Genomic DNA, 16,756 nt, shown 5'->3' with positions numbered 1-16,756 from the left:
TCCGTTTATTTTTCCCAATCTGCCTTTGTCTTCGTGTCTTTTTTCCATGCTTGAAGAAAATCTCCCATCCAAAGTGCGTGATAAAATCCACTTATTAAATGTCTTTATTTGTTTTTCAAGGGGATTATTTTTTATTGCGTATCATGCACACTCATCGGTTCGATAGCGCGGGCAAAACGAAATTATATTACAGGATGCAGCGTAAGTTTCGTATGGGAAGCTTTGGTATTGTGTAACTTTGTGCGTTAAGGGTTGAAAACGTAAGCAGTCGTCATTTACGTTTCATCAACGATTGATTGCTTTGCTCACTGCTCGCGTTTTACTGCTCTGTCTCATCCGCTCAACCGACTATTGCGTCGGTCTACTGTACATGAGAAGATAATGGAAAAAAATGGCTCTCTCACAGGGTGCGATTCACTTTGCGCTACCAATGTTCCGCTACGCTCCGAAACGGCCAAGCGGGAGCGGTTCACGTGAACGCTACGAGCGCGACAGTCGCAAGAGGGCCAGATTGTAGTGTTTGTTCCAAATGCAACTTCACCTTTGCCAACAATGGGGTGCGACACATTAAGTCCGAAGAAAAAGGAAACGGATCTTTTTGTATGGACAAATTGTGAAAACAACCCTCTGAACATAACTCTCCTACATTCAGAAATGCTCGCAATAATTATGGAATATGCGCTGATTGAAGTACGGCATAATCTTCTTCGGTTACATCTACTGTACGCGCGACATCTGCTTCTTCATCAAAGAGCTGTATCTCCGGCATCCTGAGCGTATTTACGTTACAGAACTCAGAATTAGCTGCTGCTCATCGACCCCGCAACGTTTGGAGCGCGATGGGAGCGGAAATGATGACGTAATTAGCTGTGGCGTCGCAATGGCTGTGGCGTTTCGTAACGATAAGCGAACCATCCGTTGTGCTGCTACGCATACTCCGTATCGCCTGAAGCGTCAAATGGACCGTATTCACAGTCATGAGAGAAGTTGATGCTGCGGCCGTTGCGACGGGGCGGGAAATTCGAAAGCATCAGGCAATTCGAACATACGCGCTACGCTCGTCTTTTTCAATTTTTTCCCTTTTGGCGTGTGCCTTTTTTTGTGGAGCGCATTTCTCGTTAATGCGTTGAATGCCACGCTGAGTCGATTTAATGTTTAAATAAAGTCTGAATATGTTCAAATTATTTTGCATGTAAATTAATGAGATGTCGCGTAGGTAAATAAGTTCATGGCAAGTAAATGAATTTACTTAGGTTAAGGTAAGTAAATAAATTAATGAAACGCGGTAATACTATAGCGTAGGTTATTTATAACCCATGTTAAATTATTTTTTCAACAATTTCCTTTTAGCTTCTTCTCGAGTAAATTATTTCCTCGTTGAAAATTATATTCGGCATTCACAATTCGGCATAATGGGCTTGACACATAAAATTAGATCACTTTGTGTCTAGAATAATTTTATGTGTTATCATATCGACTAATTAGAGGAAATAACAATGAAGAAAGATCGCGAAACGCACATTGCAAATTTTCACAAAGCTTTAAATTTTTCTCTAATTGCAAAAATAAGTAGAATACATGGAAAAGACAATAGATAACAGAGAGAAATAGTAGACAGAGATAGAAGTAGATAAATAAAAAAATTAGAAATTTACAAGGCTCTTGTAAGAGTGGAATAAAAGGATTTACTGTTCTTTTACTGTTCTAACGCGCAGAAGACGCGATTCAAATTCTCAAGGAAGATGTCGGCCGTCCACGCGTCACGTGAGTGCTGCGGTCGTAAATAGAAGCGAGCAGTCATCGCAAAGTCATCGTGAGAGAGGTCAGTGTTGCTATCTTGGAGGATCGCGAGGGGAATTGAATTCGACACACGGCGAGGTCGCCGGAGATTTTGCAATTAATCGAATTATGTAACTGTCGATAGTGCCGATCGAATTTTGGCGCACGACCGTCGTCGCTTCACGTCTCGAAGATGGAGGAAAGTTGCAGTGATTCCGAAGAGGTCAGTGAAACCGCATCGACGCTGTGGCGGAACGTTTCATCTTGACGCGCACTTCCACCATGCGTTGCTTCGTTCGTGATTCAAGCTCTCATGTCGAATAAAAGCACTTCCCTAATCCTCCTGGCTTATCTCTCGTTTTCGTCATTGACATTCCTCTCTCAATGATGATTTGTTAATAATATCATCCAGATATTTTTATTGGGTAAAGAAAAGTGATTGATCTGGCTTCCGGGTTGATGCCGTGAATTTGTCTTCGACGCTTCGTCAACATTATAGTTCACTTCTTCAGCGAAAGGAACGACGGTTCCGGTCATCAATGTCAGGTCGTTTTTCTCCTTGAAGAAGTGAATCTGTGATGTCAAAAACTAACCTGCGAATGAACGTGGCATCAACCAGCTGGATCAATTAATATTATTAATATCTGACGTATATTCGTTTGCACTATGTTTTTTCCGACGAAGTTGGCGCCGTCGCGATTGCAAATCACTACTGACGAGCACTTCAAGTCGAAGCAACCAGATAAACGTAAGAAAGCAGAATTAGTGAGTGTGTCAATCAATTGATATTTCTAATTTATCAACGAGCAATACGCAACGAGTACCGTGAGTGAGTAATTTTTGCCAAGAATTGAGAGTGGACTTCCTGAAACATAAAACTGACGTTTCATTCTTCGTGTAACTTCATCGAGCAGGAAACGTGCTGCAAATTGTCGCGCAAAGGGTAAATTGAATGGGGCGAGCACGTAAAGGGTAATTTATACGGGGCTGTTTTTACTCGTTTTGAGGAAGCTTCTCAACTCACTGGTAAAAAAAAGCTTCTTCTAAACGTTCGATTTTTATTCGCTAGCGATTCTAAAATTTAGAAGACGCGACGTCTAGTGGTCGTTGCGATAAGTTAGGCATGTTCAACTCTGATCTGATAGACGCTACGTCATCTAACAAGAAAACATAGGGAACTTGGAAATTCAAAAAATTATGGAACTTTGTGTGGAAGTAAAGTAGTTCATCCATAATGCAAAACTATTTTTTATATCGTGCGGAATTCTAGTCTGACGAAGTGAAACCACCCTTTGAAAAAAAAACTATTTTTATTTTTAGCGTATATCTTTTAAAATACGAGGTATATGCTAAAATGGTTTATATGAAAGTTGTAGTGTATTTCATACTCTTTGCAACTGTTTTTAGTGCAACTATTCAGATTTTGCAAAATTGGAGGAGGGCGGAGGGGGTTTCAAAAATTTTTCAATTTTGCAAAATCTGAATACACAGTTGCAAAGAATATGAAATACATTACAACTTTTATATAAACAATTTTTGCATATGCCTCGTATTTTAAAAGATATATTCTGAAAATAAAAATGATATTTTTTCAAAGTCCAGTCGAAGGGTAGTTTTATCCCGTTAGACTGGAATTCCGCATGAACAAAAAGTAGTTTTGCATTACGGATAAACCACTTTACTTCCACACAAAGTTTCATAATTTTTAATTTCCGAGTTCCCTACATTAGGAAAAATGTATTGTCGCGTGAATCAAAATTTTGTTGCAACAACAAAATAATTTAGTTAAAATATGCCCAACAAAACTGTTTAGTTTCTGTAAACAAATATCTTGTTTGATTACGATTTGTTCGTATAACGTAATACTTTTGTTATAGCAACCGAAAAGCTTCAACTATATGAATTTTCTTAATAAATTGTTAATAAATACTATAATTTTTTCTTAATATATAAAATATAAATTTTAGTGCACAGAAAGACAAAATAGTATCCATTGGGCATTATTTTAGTTCATGTAAAATAATATTTCGTTATTGTGTAATTTTTACGGATAAAATAACTAAAATGCTTAATTTTTATATATGAAGTCTAAGAAGAAAAAGTCATTTGGTCCAAGGAACAAAGCAGAAAAATATATTTAGTTGAGACAACTAAATATTTTATTATATAAAACAAGATATTTGGTTGCTATTAAAAAATGCCTCAGCTAAACAATTTTGTTAGAGATATTAAATTTTTTTTCCTAGGGTATGTATGTTTCCTTGTAAGTTTCAAACGTCAGCGGATAAAAGTCGAACGTCTAGAAGAAGCTCTTACCAGCGAATTAAGAAGCTTATCCGAGAAGCGAATGGAGGAAGCAGCAAATTACCCTTAACACGCGTACGTTGAATCGGCACGGTGCATCGGACGTGCATTAATGCGCCCGATTGCGCATATACCGTGAATTATCGAGACAAAGCGCTTTCGCTCGAGCCGCTCCGTTAGATCGATGATCGTCCCGCGCGTCTGATCAGTTGAAGAATGAGCGCTTGCGACTACTGGCTGGCCGTGTTCGGCCGCTTCCACTTCCGACATCGCGACGATATCTCTCCACCGTTGCACTCGCAGCGCGCGGGAAGTCTCCCCGCTGAATCTCCTTCCTTCCTATTCCTCTATCATTAGCAAGTTTATTTCTTCTATAAGTTTCGTCTGAATTTATTTGTCTTCGTAAGGTGCACATTTCCGCGTGGTGCATTCTACGCTGAACGTCAAAACGCGGATCATTCTCCCACGCTTACGACGAAGCGCGATTCTCCGCTAACGAAAGCAAAGACCCCTTCTGCCTTTCTCGTTATGTCGCGTGGGCGTGTTCACTTCCGGGGGAGGCATCACGCTCAGATGATTCATTTCCCTTTCGGCGCAACGGCTCGTCGAGGCGCGTCGAGTAGCGCGAGTAAGACGGATTTAAAAACGGCGATTAGTCGCCGCGAGATCCGAAGTTGTGACGAGGACGGTCGAAAATAACGATCGCCGGCCAGGAATAACGGAGAAAAAGAGGAAGAGAGAGAGAGAGAGAGAGAGAGAAGCGGAGGGGGGCACTCGCAGAGGCAGTCGTCGCGATTTCCGCGTACGGCATGCCGTGATTGGGTCACGACTCGTTCGTTACTCCGACATGTTCGGGCCTTTGACGTATCGTCGATATTTCGGTCGACGTCGAAAACAAAATACACATCGAAAGCTCCAGGCGAAAACGCGGCCGGGCTTTACGAGGAGAGATACGTGTCCCAACGATCTTCGTCAGCGGGAATGGTAAACAGGATTTCGCCAAGTGCGACTAGTAACTCTCGCGGCGAGCTGCCGCTTTCCGCTTTCAGCCGAACGCGCGTTAACGGCACGCGTTAATTAACGGATGCCTCGTTTCATTCAGGTCGATCGTTACGTCGAAGCAACAAGCCATTTTTCTCCGCTCCTCGTGGTGGGGCACCGATGGTGCTCGCGTGTATCTTCCACGTTCTCCCTTCATCGACAAAGGATTTCGTCGCAAATTTGAATTTACGACACAATGAAATACTGTATGAGATATATTTCGGTCTCGATGAGTTCCTCCGAAGATGTCACGACTGATCTAACTTTATGGCAGCGCCTTACACGCCAAAGATAACAGAAAACGGTGGTGATTAGTCGTAGTATGGATAAATTGTTCCTAATGAAATTACTCGGACCAAACGCACATTCTTTTATCGCGGAATCTATCAAAACTTTTGCACACACCCGATATAACGCGCCGGCCTAAAGAAACTGTCTCGTATTTCAAGACTGATTGGAATTGTTTGGGAAATTGGCTGTCCGAGTGTCTCTCGCGACAAACGTCAAACGTCGCAATTCGAGTCGCGTCGAGTAAAAATGGAAGGCGGTGCGCGGCCGAAAGAGGTCATGATCTGGCGCCAACCAAGGCCGCGCGCTCGCGCGCGAACGAGGAAAACATGATCTTTCTTTCGCGTGTTCGATGACCCGGCTTGTATTTTTCTCTCGAAGCGACGCGTGCAAATTTTTCAGGATTCCCCCGGATCAGCGTTCCCAAAGGAGGAGGGTCAATAAAGCCGGTTTTTGGGCCCATCTCCGATTGGTCTCAAAATACGTCATTTTACTCATCTAAGTGGGCCTCATTACATACTGTAAGGATTTTTCCTAATAATGATTTAATTCAGAAAAATAGACATTTTTATATTCCCATTTTACATGGGTTTTCGTACCTTCGATCAAATGATGCTGGGTTTCATATTGTTAACATTGCTCACGCAAGATCATACTTTCCCAAAAATTGCGTATATATATGCACTACAACATATGTCAGAGCCATCATTTTTCTCGAGGTACTTCACCTTTAAAATACAATTTTTTTGCACACTTTATTACGCTTGCGTCCGCAAAAGAAGAACAAATCCTTGATCTCAAAGAGAATTCCTTCAAAAAAACATCCAAACAGATGAAGATCAACCAAAACTGATGGTTAATGAGACAAAAAAATATCGTTCATGTGTGACTGCGTCTGCATCAGTGAGGGCCGCCGGCGAAGCAAATCGGCCACGACGGCGGCCGCGCGAACTACTGCGCGTAAACCCATGTAAAATGGGAATATAAAAATGCCTATTTCTCCGAATTAAATCATTATTAGGAAAAGTCCTTACAGTATGTAATGAGGCCCACTTAGATGAGTAAAATGACGTACTTTGAGGTCAATCGGAGGTGGGCCCAAAAACCAAAGGAGGAGGGCCTTATCGACCCTCCTCCTTTGCAGCAAAATTGGTTGTGCGATTTCAAATTGAAAATCGCAAAACCGAATAACGATTTCTCTTCTTTTCTCCGTCGCTCCAGACGTTGTCCATAAAACAAATGCTTCCTGTAAAAGGCTTCGCTTAGAATATGAGACTATGGGAAAAATCACTTTACAAATAGAATACCTTTTTTTCGGGTGTGGTTATATATTATAAATATGCTACATTGGACATTCTCTGAGTAGAGAATTCTCCATTGAGTTTTTAGAAGGTTGAAGCGGCTCCCAATTAAGGAGTCCCTGAAAATGTGTTCTATGTGAGATCGGAATGCTCGCGTGGAAGTTTTCCAGATATTCCCGAGCAGGTGCCAAGCGATTCGGAATTGTGACGGGGAAAAGCCTCGAAGCGACGGACAGCCAACGCCCACGTGTCGTTGACACCGGTCAATGGCGCGTACATGCATTTATACGTTGACGCACGTGCGAGACTTTCGCGCGTGGTCTCGGGCCTGCGGATTCGTCGCGTGGCGCCGAATTGTCGCCATGAACCGGCCGTGTCGGCGATCGACACCTGAAATCGCGTCTTCCGGCCAAATTATTATTCCGCAGGCGCGACGTTTGCGCCGTTAATCTGAGATTACTGCGACGCGTCTCTCTGGGTAATTCAGGAGACGCGCGGCTATATGGACATGTCGCTCGCGTCTGCGCGATTTCACGACCGCACTTACGTAAGTCCGTAAACGCGAATTCGCCTAATTACTCCGGAATCCGGCGTGACGTGCCAAAAGCGGCCAAGTTGCGCACTTTGTCGCGTGGAGAAGGAGATATCTCAAGTTGGAGTATCGATCCGCGGCGACGCGCGATCACGATTCTCGCCGATGAGAGAATAAAGATTCACCCGCTCTTGTATCGCGATATCGTGTGAAGTGTGACGGCGAAGTGAGCAAATCTGCTTAGATATGCGCTGAATTTGGTCCACTTGGCGATTTAACCATTTCACTTTTCCCCGTGCAAAGGTATATCAACGTAGTGCAGAAAACAAAATTTCGATAGCCTGCCTGTTTTGATTTCACACAGAGAACCCGGAGAGTTTGAGATAAGCATGAGATTGATATTGTAAACAGATAAGCAAGTTTGGGACAAATGTCGGAATTCTAATCAATTCATGCTGTATCTGGGGAAATGCTGAGGAACTTCTGTGCGAGTATTCAAAGTATAGTCAACTCAAAGATGAGACTGAAGGTAGTTAAAGAACTAAAGGTAGTTAAAAATTCTTTTGAATTCATCTCGAGATACGATATGCAGCCGTTGAAACGGCTTCATGACATTCGGGAAAGAACTTGAGACGACCTTAATTACACTGAGAGAAAAAAAAGTCTAAGAAATAAAAAATATTTATTCGGTGGGTATTAGCAACATATTTTTTTCTTTTTTAAGGAGCAGCCATACTTTTGAAAGCTTAATTGACAAGAAACTGATTTTTTCTTTTTTTGTAAAGTTTACATCGTCTTGGTCTTGGCAGGATCACTTGGCAAGTGATTTTGCACAATGAAAGAGAGTACGCGCAAAAATGAATCGGAGCGTTGTTCATATACGAACGACGAAAAGAATGAAAAATCTCAAAATCGACATCTCGAGCTGTCAGTTGGAGTAAATATTTGCCCGCTGCAAAAGTTCTGCAGTTTGTACGTACTGAATGTGTATTTGCTTCGCTCATTTCGAAGAAGGTCGCTGTACCTTTACAACTGTATTTAGGAGCCTACACGAATACACGTAAAGTTTGTAGAAAGATTTCCATGCACGTGTAGTGACGAGTTCTCCGCTACACACATTTATATGAAATCTATCTGAAGATAACTCAGGCAAGATGGCCATAGGTTGTAATTTTTCCAATAATTAAACAGTGCATCACTCTCAAAGATAATTGATATTTACAATAATTTATGCGCATACACTATTCGAAATAACAATGTTGCGAATATTATAGCCAGTTCTTACTAAAGTTGAACCCTACATTTCTTGTAGGGTTCAACTTTAGTAAGCTACGAAAAGGGTAGCGTATCGGGGTGATTTGAATCGGACATTTGGATTGACGATCGGCCTCTACGTTGGACCCGCACTTTTCCATGAAAGCAATTGTTTGTTCCACCTGAATGAAAAAATTGAGATTAAAATACGTTACTAGTTCTCCTTCTTGAATCTTTTTCTCTCAGTGTGAAATCTCAGACTATAATATACTTCATTTCGCAAATTTCGTGCTTAGAGATTCGCTGAGAGCAGCCGTTTGCGGGTTTGCTCATCTCGAAGGGATCGATCTGCGCGTCGCGTCTCCACACTTCCGCGGTTCCTCGGGTTTGTCGAGGGAGCAGACGGTGCATTACGACGCGCAGAAGCAGACCTAATTCCGCATTTCTGGCTCTCTTGCGTATTGCCGAGAATCGGCGGCGTCACAAACGGCAGCTGCGTTGCAGCTCCTTTTACGGCGCGGCCAGCTTACCCGCCGACGTTTGTCCGCGTGTGCGAGCGGAAGCTCCGATTGAGTGTATTTTCTTGCGAACCCGCCGAGTGCTCTCTCTCTCTCTCTCTCTCTCTCTCTCTCTTCCTCTCTCTTCCGTGAAAGATTTATCCGCGAGTTAGAAGTATATTTCCGCGACAGTTGCGTGCGGCCGCACAGTTGAGTGCGTCGCGGTACATCATCGCCCCAATTATAATTCGCGGCTCGTAGATTCCAAACTGGGCAGGCGACTGCCCGACTAGAAATTTTGTTCAGGTTTACCTAACATTGATAAGGATCTAATAGGGTGAATGAAAGGTAATCCTAAGTAAGTCAGTCCTTATAATGTCCTAACGACAAATGAGTAAGAAAGACCTTTATAAGGTTATAGTGATTGGGTTCACATTAGGATCTTAATGTACCAACCCTAGTGTATGATATAATATGGTTTAGTTAATCAGGTCCTTGTCGGGATCTCATTCATTGTACTTAATATGATTTACATCGTCAAGTTTTAACAAAACAATTTTTGGATGTCATTTCCAAATATAAAGATGTTTGTATTGAAAAAAAAAAACACTTCAGATCACTTGAATATATTTGTAAAATGCTATAGAAACTATCCTTTTTTTAGCAGTCAATAAATAGTTGCAAAATTAACGTGACATGCAACTTTTCTCTTTAACACTACTTTATGTCTTGTCACCTTGTGATACTTTATGATCTTATGATCTCTATATTCATTTTATGTTTCTTTTTCGAAACTTTTTACAAGTATGCGATCAAGCGATCTAAAATATTATTTCATGCAAATATCTTCTTATTTGAAAATGACATGAAAGAATTTTCAGCGTGTCATGTTTTATTCCTAATTTCATCATCCAATATAGCCGTGGCGAGTAATCAGGAGTCATAATTTGAAAAAAAAAACGTAATAAGGATTCCATAAGGTAACTCAATAAGGACCTGACTACGAATCCTTACTAAGGTCCTGATATCCACGCTGTGTTACATGACTTGTGTTACTAGGACCCGATAGTATTACCTTATTGGGACCTGATACCAAATGAGGTTAACCTGATCAGGAGCATGGGATAAATTTCTAGTCGGGTGCAAAGCCGAGAGCTCTTTCGTCTTTCGGGCCCATTCGTGTCGGCCCGAAATCGGGAAGAATGGAAAACCCGCCCGCGATCGGCGGCTCACGGAGTTCGAACTTGCTGCCGCTATTTCCCAATCTCGCGACCTGCTGTCGCTTCGCCAACGAAACCGGCATTTCTCGCTCGTCCTCAGCGAGATTCCATTCCAAGGCATCTCGAGAGAGAACCGAGCGGAACTGTCTCACGAGCTGTCTCTCGTCTCGCGCTGTGATTTACGCGAGGTCCCAAGCGTGCTTCAGCTCGTATATCGCCGCAGTCTGTCATTGACAAATCTTCGCCGGCCGAAAGTTAATTTTGGGATGAGATCCGAGCGAGAGTTTTTCCTCCCGCCGGCGCGCTCCCCGTCAGAGTAGCGTCGACGTACTTTTCGCACTTACCTGGCGCGTTACTCCGCCAGTCACGAGATTTCCTGAATGGCCACGCGATCGCCGCGTGAAGGCCGCTCATTTTCGAGAGAGGCACGTGCACGCGATTCGATATAATCGCGTTATATCCGCGGGAGAGGAAGGAAGAGAGACGATCGATTTATCGCCCTTCGGTCAGCGTGACGTGTTCTCGTCCGCTAGATTATTTACGCACCCGAGGATTGCGTCCCGAGTGAATTTGAAATTTCCTGCGGTTTATTTCAATATTCGCGAGAGGATATATACTTGACGTCCCCCATTTCTGGTAGGACAATCTCAAGATATCTGCTGTTTTTGGGATTGCAACAACGAGCCACGGGGGTGAGGGATGCTTGGAGCAGGATATTTTTGACGACACGCAGCTATAAATGTAATTCTTTGAGATTTTGTTCGCAGAATGGAATAGCAGCCGGCGAGTTAGTCGAAATCGAGTGACTTTTCATTCATGCAGTATGAATTCTTCCATCTCGAACGGTCTCGAATATCTCCAAATTAGAAATAAAATCAATCAGTCACAATAATGAAATCAATCGTGAGAATAAAGTCATAAATAAGTCTCAATCAATCAATAATAAATTCAGTCATAAATAAAATTATAATAAAATGTCAGCTGAGTGAAAAAATAATTTCACAATAAAGTCACGAGTAGAATTATTCCAATCGGAAATAAAATCACTTAAGTGAAATCAATCAACCGTTGATATCAGGCTTAGTAATTCTATTCTATTTTCGATAATCTCCAATCTTTATTTAAAAATCGATAGAACAAGATTATTCAATGAAATATTCTCCGTTGTTGATCGATGACCTTGCGCTATTTATTGGACAGTTGCCGAATCTCATCATGATAGAAACTTGGTGGCTTTCAAGGCTGTTAAGTCATCGATGAAATTTCGTACGTCGTCAACTGTCGAAAAATGTATATCAGACAGTGCGCGTTGCATCGATCGAAACAAGCGGAAATCTGATGGAGCCAAGCCTGAAGAATACGTCGTGTGTGGGAAAATTTCCCAGCCCAAATGTAAGATGGCTTTCTTTGTCTTCTGCTGTATGCGGTTCAGCATTGTTATGTAATAGGATGACTTTACGGCTGTCTTGTCCAGTAAATGGCTTTTTTCTCAATTGCATCGTTCAAACAAAACCAATTACTCTTGATAAATCTCTGTTTTAATCTCGGTTTTACCAAAAACTCATAGTACAGTACAGCCTTCTGGTCCCATTATATACAGAGAAGAACTTTTTCTCCAAAATGTTTGGGTTTGCTATCGACGGGTTGTCGGTTGACCAAAGTCTACTCATGATTTTTCGTGTTTAGGATTTTCACACATAATCCATTTTTTGTCACCAGTTACGATTTTGTGCAAAAGATCTTTTTTTGTTGTCTGACGAGCAAAATAATGTCAATCGGCGATTTTTGTTTGACTGTCAATGGTAGCTCGTGTGAAATCCACTGCCCTTCTTTCGGTATCTTTTCCATACGATATAAACGATCTCAAGCTTTCTAGCTTACTCTCAGTTTTTCCGAAAGTTCTTGTTTGTGCCGTATTTTCATTTAGTAGATTTTACAACTCCTCCTTTTCAAATTTCTTAGCTGACCGTGAGGCGTGATTGGTCGTAAAGATCAAGATCATCACTTCGAAAACGTCAAACCAGTTTCGGCACATGCGATCGGTCACAACATTTTCACCATGAGCAGCACAAAGCATTTTAGTTGCTTCAGAAACGTTTTTGTTTAAATGAAACGCGAGATGCATCGCGCGTATCGAATGTTCGCTCTTTGTTGATAGCCATCGAACAGTTAAATGTCAACAGTTTAAAACAGCAAAAGAGCAAAAGGGAGAATATTCCAATTTCAAATTTTACTCTGAACTATGCAAATTTCATCGGAGAACGAATTAACTACCTACCAGACCTGATAAAATCGCTCACGAATGAAACGTAATTTCGATCGTAAACAAACCTCGCCGCGCCGACGCGAACACTTGTTCCGTGAACTGGAGTGCTTACACTTAAAATTAGGCAAGAACGCGCGCGGCTGGAGCCGAGCTTCTCGAGGAGGGCGCACGTCATGTTTTCTTTCTCTGGTGTGTATCAAAGTTCCACGCGCGCGCGCGCGCGCGTGCGGAACTTGACATTCCCGACTGGGAATTCCTTGCTGGATTATTAGCGAGGATATTAACGGGGCCGTCTGGCGGCCGATCAAGAGAGTCCGGGAATCGCCGGCGGCGAAGATATAATACGGTGGAATATCTCGCGCGACCCCGCGCCGAAATACACACCTCGGTGGGGGAGGAACGACTTCGACGTCGACGGTTCCTTATAAAAAGGGACGCGCGGCGTCGCGACGCCGTTATTCGCGCCGGCGGAAGCGAGCGTACGACGCCACTCGATAATTCGGAAGTGGAAGTATATCTTGTACTCTGTCGGCTCGCGGCTTTTTCATTCCACTCTCTCCGCTCAAATCTTCCTCTCCTTTACCGTCGTAAGAGTCGCGAAGCGCCGTCGAGCATCGTGCTTTTGTCTCCAACGTCGCGTGGATTAATCGCGCCGCTCATCATGTCGTCGGTTATGTATGTGAGTATACTTCTTTTCATAATAAAGAAGAGAGACGACATATTTCTTTGGGTTTCGGTCCGCTGTATTTCCTTTAGCCGTGAGATAGTTGAAGATAGCGTCCTGAACTTAGCGTCTTGAAATCATCCGGAAAGTGGATTCTTTCCTGTCTGTCTGAGAAAAACTTTCACGCTGAATGTTGAATTATTGAATCTACTCCTCCCCCCAAATTGAATTCATTATTTCTTCAGGGAGTTGAGTGAAACTATGTTTCTTTTTAGTCTTCAGTTTCATATATTTCTTCATCGTCAAAGAGCCAATGTTGAGGTCAGGTCAGCGCCTGAGATTCGGAGGGTAGATTCCTCTTCCCGGGAGAAATCTTACAAGTCAAATTTATTATTCAATCCATTTCCAACCCGAACTTGTTATTTTTTCATAATTGAATGAAACTATTTGCGTATCATCAAATAATTAACATTCAGGTCAAGTTGGCGTTTCATAACGATTCGGAGAATAGATTCTTTCCTCTCAGGCAGATTTCCAAGCGGAATTCATTACTTTGATGCTTGATACGCTAAAAAAAAAGAGGGAGAGAATAGACTTGCAATTTTCCTTTAAAAAGGTCGCGACGATCGAAACTTTTTAAACTTCGCGCAAGACTCGGCGCGCCGTCCGAGTGAGAACGTACGAACATAACGAAAACGGATGAATGAATGCAATTAACGGGTGTTACCGTGAAAATCCACGAGGATGACGGCGTGATGTCTTCTTGTGGCCAGGGTCGGGCCATAGATTCAATTTGGCGGGATCCCAGAAATTCCTGGCTTATTAAAGACGTCAAACAATTTAACTCGGTGATGTCTGCGTAGTCGGATGTGCGAGCTTCGTCTTTAAGCTCCTCAAATATGAAATTTTCATAAATTTATGCTTTATTTAAGCGAAGTGTCGCGAAATTACACGCTTGCGATTCGAAGTACCAATCGCCTCGACGTCGATCGGATATCGTGCCCTTCTCCGATTCCTCGGATTTTCGATTAAACCAGACGCTCAGTTTGCACGGACGATTTACGTAGTAAATTAGATATGACATTCAATGACATCTGGCGTCTACAAATAACGGAATAACGAAGATTTACGTATCTCCCATCGTGTCTCTCTCTCTCTCTCTCTCTCACAGGAATCCTTGGGCGCCAAAGTTGCCATGTTCAATCAGTACGCCAGCAAGCACAAGGACAAGCAGAGTAAGAATCCGTTCACGTCCGGCTTGAACATCGAGAAGCCGAAATTCTCCAAGGAGGAATACGGCAGGTACGCGAGCTTTCACTTGGAGAATCTCGTCAAACTCTACTCGTACTCTTTAACGGCAAACACAACTTGGAGTCAATGAAAATAAATTCGCAGATAAAATTTTGAAACTTGAAACGTTGAAAAATTACTGTTGTTGAAAGAGTGTACGTTGATAAACTTGAGAAAATTACTCGTTCGCGGGATTGGTAAAAAGTTTGTGTAAGTTAATGAACTTGTGCCTCTGGCGACTCGCTTCAGGCCAGAAGCAGGTTCCAAGTCTGATCTCCGCGGTCGCAAAGCGAACGCTCACGTGCTGAAGGAGATTCTGGAGCTTTGCGAGATAATCATTCAGGAGGGCACAGCTTGCCAGGACCAACCTGACGTAATCGGCATCACATTCGGCGACATCTTCAATATTTACACTAATATCAGTAACAAGTGCGTGGGGCTGCTTCTGAGGGCGAGGAAAATGAAGTATTTGGAGTTCGAGGGCGAGTGTCTCTTCCAGGTGAGTTAGCTTGCGTTGATATTACACTCGCTGATAATTCACTTCTCTCTCTCTCTCTCTCTCTCTCTCTCTCTCTCTTTCTTTTTACGCTGCTTCCTTGTTTAATCCGCTCTAAATATTCGATTGTACACATAAAATACACACACAAAATTATTAGTATCTAATATTCACCGTAAAGAGCAACAGTCGATAGTCAACATTATCGATAGGCTTAAATAAACTCTTTTCTCCTGCTGCAGAGGAGAGACGACAACGTGCCGATATTCCTGGTGAAACCCATAGAAGAAATCCGTAAGGAATATAATCAGCGGCTAGAAGAGATCAGGACGGAGAGACTGGAGAGCTAATGCGACTGATGATGTTTGCCTCCGCGAATTTGCCTACGTTCGAAGAGACGACATTCGCGATTGCTGTCACTGGGAGCTGCCGGTCGGTCTGTATTTATTCGTCTGTACTTTATAAGAGCGCAAATCTTGTAATAAATATGTCCATTGTATAGTGCGTACTTTGTACTCGACTCGCGTCGGCTTTTGTATGTTGAATGAATGAGCGCGGTTTTCGATGTAAATAGTTCGCTGTTGACACGAATGAGATCCGTTGATGTGACATGAATGTCAGAGCTTTAGGGAACGATGCAATTTTTACGCTGCATCTTGTCGGAACGTTGTCAACTTTGTAAATATCCAACACGTAATAAACGATTGATGTATCCACCGTAGTCGATCTTTTACTTGTTTCAGTCTCTCAGAGAGACAACCTGATAGGAAATCCAAAGCATTTTTAAGCTTTTTGGTTATCCCGAGCGGTCTTTCTCGTTAATATTGAAATCATCACTATTGAATAAAATAATAATAAATCTAAATGAATATTCACACATCTCAATTGATGGAGCAACATCATCGTAAATTTCTATCAGAGTTCTATGACTTTCGATCGCCGTTTTCTTCCGATTAAAAATCAAAAGCAACATACGAGTATGTAAAAAATGTTCTTTAGGAAACTCCATCTTTAAGATGGCATTAGTATGAATTTTACTGCTTCGATTGTTAGTAAATGACTAAATATCATGGATTAATATTAAATTGACAAACAATAGCCATGATTGAAATACCTTCGACAAAACTGACATTAGTGTCATTTCTTGCAAAACCTTCTAAAACTAAATCACATTCCCAATAAATTCAAAGGGCGAAACCTATTGCGGCGATTTGCTATCCCGAGCAAAATCGCGTGTCTCGCTCTGCGCGTTCCGATGCCGCTTGTCTCATTGCCAAATAGACAACTTTTCGGGCGCGAGCCCGAACTTCGAACAAAGACTCAGGAGGAGGGAGCAGGTGGGGGAGTCGGGAGAAACTCGCACACCGGCGGGTAATCGCATAATTTATATTTGTATATACAGTCACTTTACAACGCGCACTTTGTTACACAGTGTAGCTCGGTTACTTTAGGTCAGCGAACGCCAAGTGATCTCGGTAAAGACGATATCAAAGTAAAAAAAAAAGACTAATCAAAGAGGGGGCGCGCCCTGTGCGTGCCGCGTGTATCTCTCGCGCGAAGAAGATGGGCGACGACGACGACGACGACGACGACGACGACAACGACGGCGACGACGACGCTGAAGGGAATTATTTTAATGTCCGTCCACCAAGCGGAAGCTTCGACAAAAAGCCTCTTCGCAGCGTCTTACGGGACAGACAGACAGACAGACAGACGGACAGACAGACAGACCGAGGCCCGCCGCGCGTGTCTCTCGTCGCCGCGCGTTCGCTTGATAAACGAGCTCGGCCGCACTCGCGAGCTTCGCGATTTCCTCCCGAGTTT

General features: G+C 42.7%; 1 protein-coding gene across 4 annotated transcripts; it reads left to right on the top strand.

Annotated features, from left to right (window-relative positions):
• Positions 1-255: 255 nt before the first annotated feature.
• On the top strand, positions 256-15,653 carry LOC105187160 (actin-binding Rho-activating protein). 4 transcript variants are annotated; one of them, XM_025298175.1, is made up of 6 exons: positions 256-722; positions 792-859; positions 1,716-2,002; positions 14,318-14,448; positions 14,686-14,935; positions 15,175-15,653. In XM_025298175.1, exons 3-6 carry the CDS (start codon positions 1,973-1,975, stop codon positions 15,280-15,282), a joined length of 519 nt encoding a protein of 172 aa, XP_025153960.1. In that variant the 5' UTR covers positions 256-722; positions 792-859; positions 1,716-1,972; the 3' UTR covers positions 15,283-15,653. The 4 variants fall into 4 exon arrangements, with proteins under 4 accessions (XP_025153960.1, XP_025153961.1, XP_011146099.1 ...); XM_025298176.1 differs by having other exon boundaries at positions 256-859; positions 1,716-1,822; positions 1,925-2,002; XM_011147797.3 differs by having other exon boundaries at positions 256-859.
• The last annotated feature ends 1,103 nt before the right edge of the window (positions 15,654-16,756 follow it).

Source organism: Harpegnathos saltator, unplaced genomic scaffold (genome assembly GCF_003227715.2).
Source record: "Harpegnathos saltator strain DR-91 unplaced genomic scaffold, Hsal_v8.6 scaffold209, whole genome shotgun sequence".
Taxonomy (NCBI): Eukaryota; Metazoa; Arthropoda; class Insecta; order Hymenoptera; family Formicidae; genus Harpegnathos; species Harpegnathos saltator.
Note: the sequence above shows the minus strand (reverse complement) of the source record. Positions and strands in the feature narration are given on the sequence as shown.

Coding starts and splice junctions, on each gene's coding strand:
- LOC105187160 (XM_025298175.1), top strand. CDS start 1,973: ATGGAGGAAAGTTGCAGTGATTCCGAAGAG. Junction 2,003..14,317: donor GTTGCAGTGATTCCGAAGAG/GTCAGTGAAACC, acceptor TCTCTCTCACAG/GAATCCTTGGGCGCCAAAGT. Junction 14,936..15,174: donor AGGGCGAGTGTCTCTTCCAG/GTGAGTTAGCTT, acceptor CTCCTGCTGCAG/AGGAGAGACGACAACGTGCC.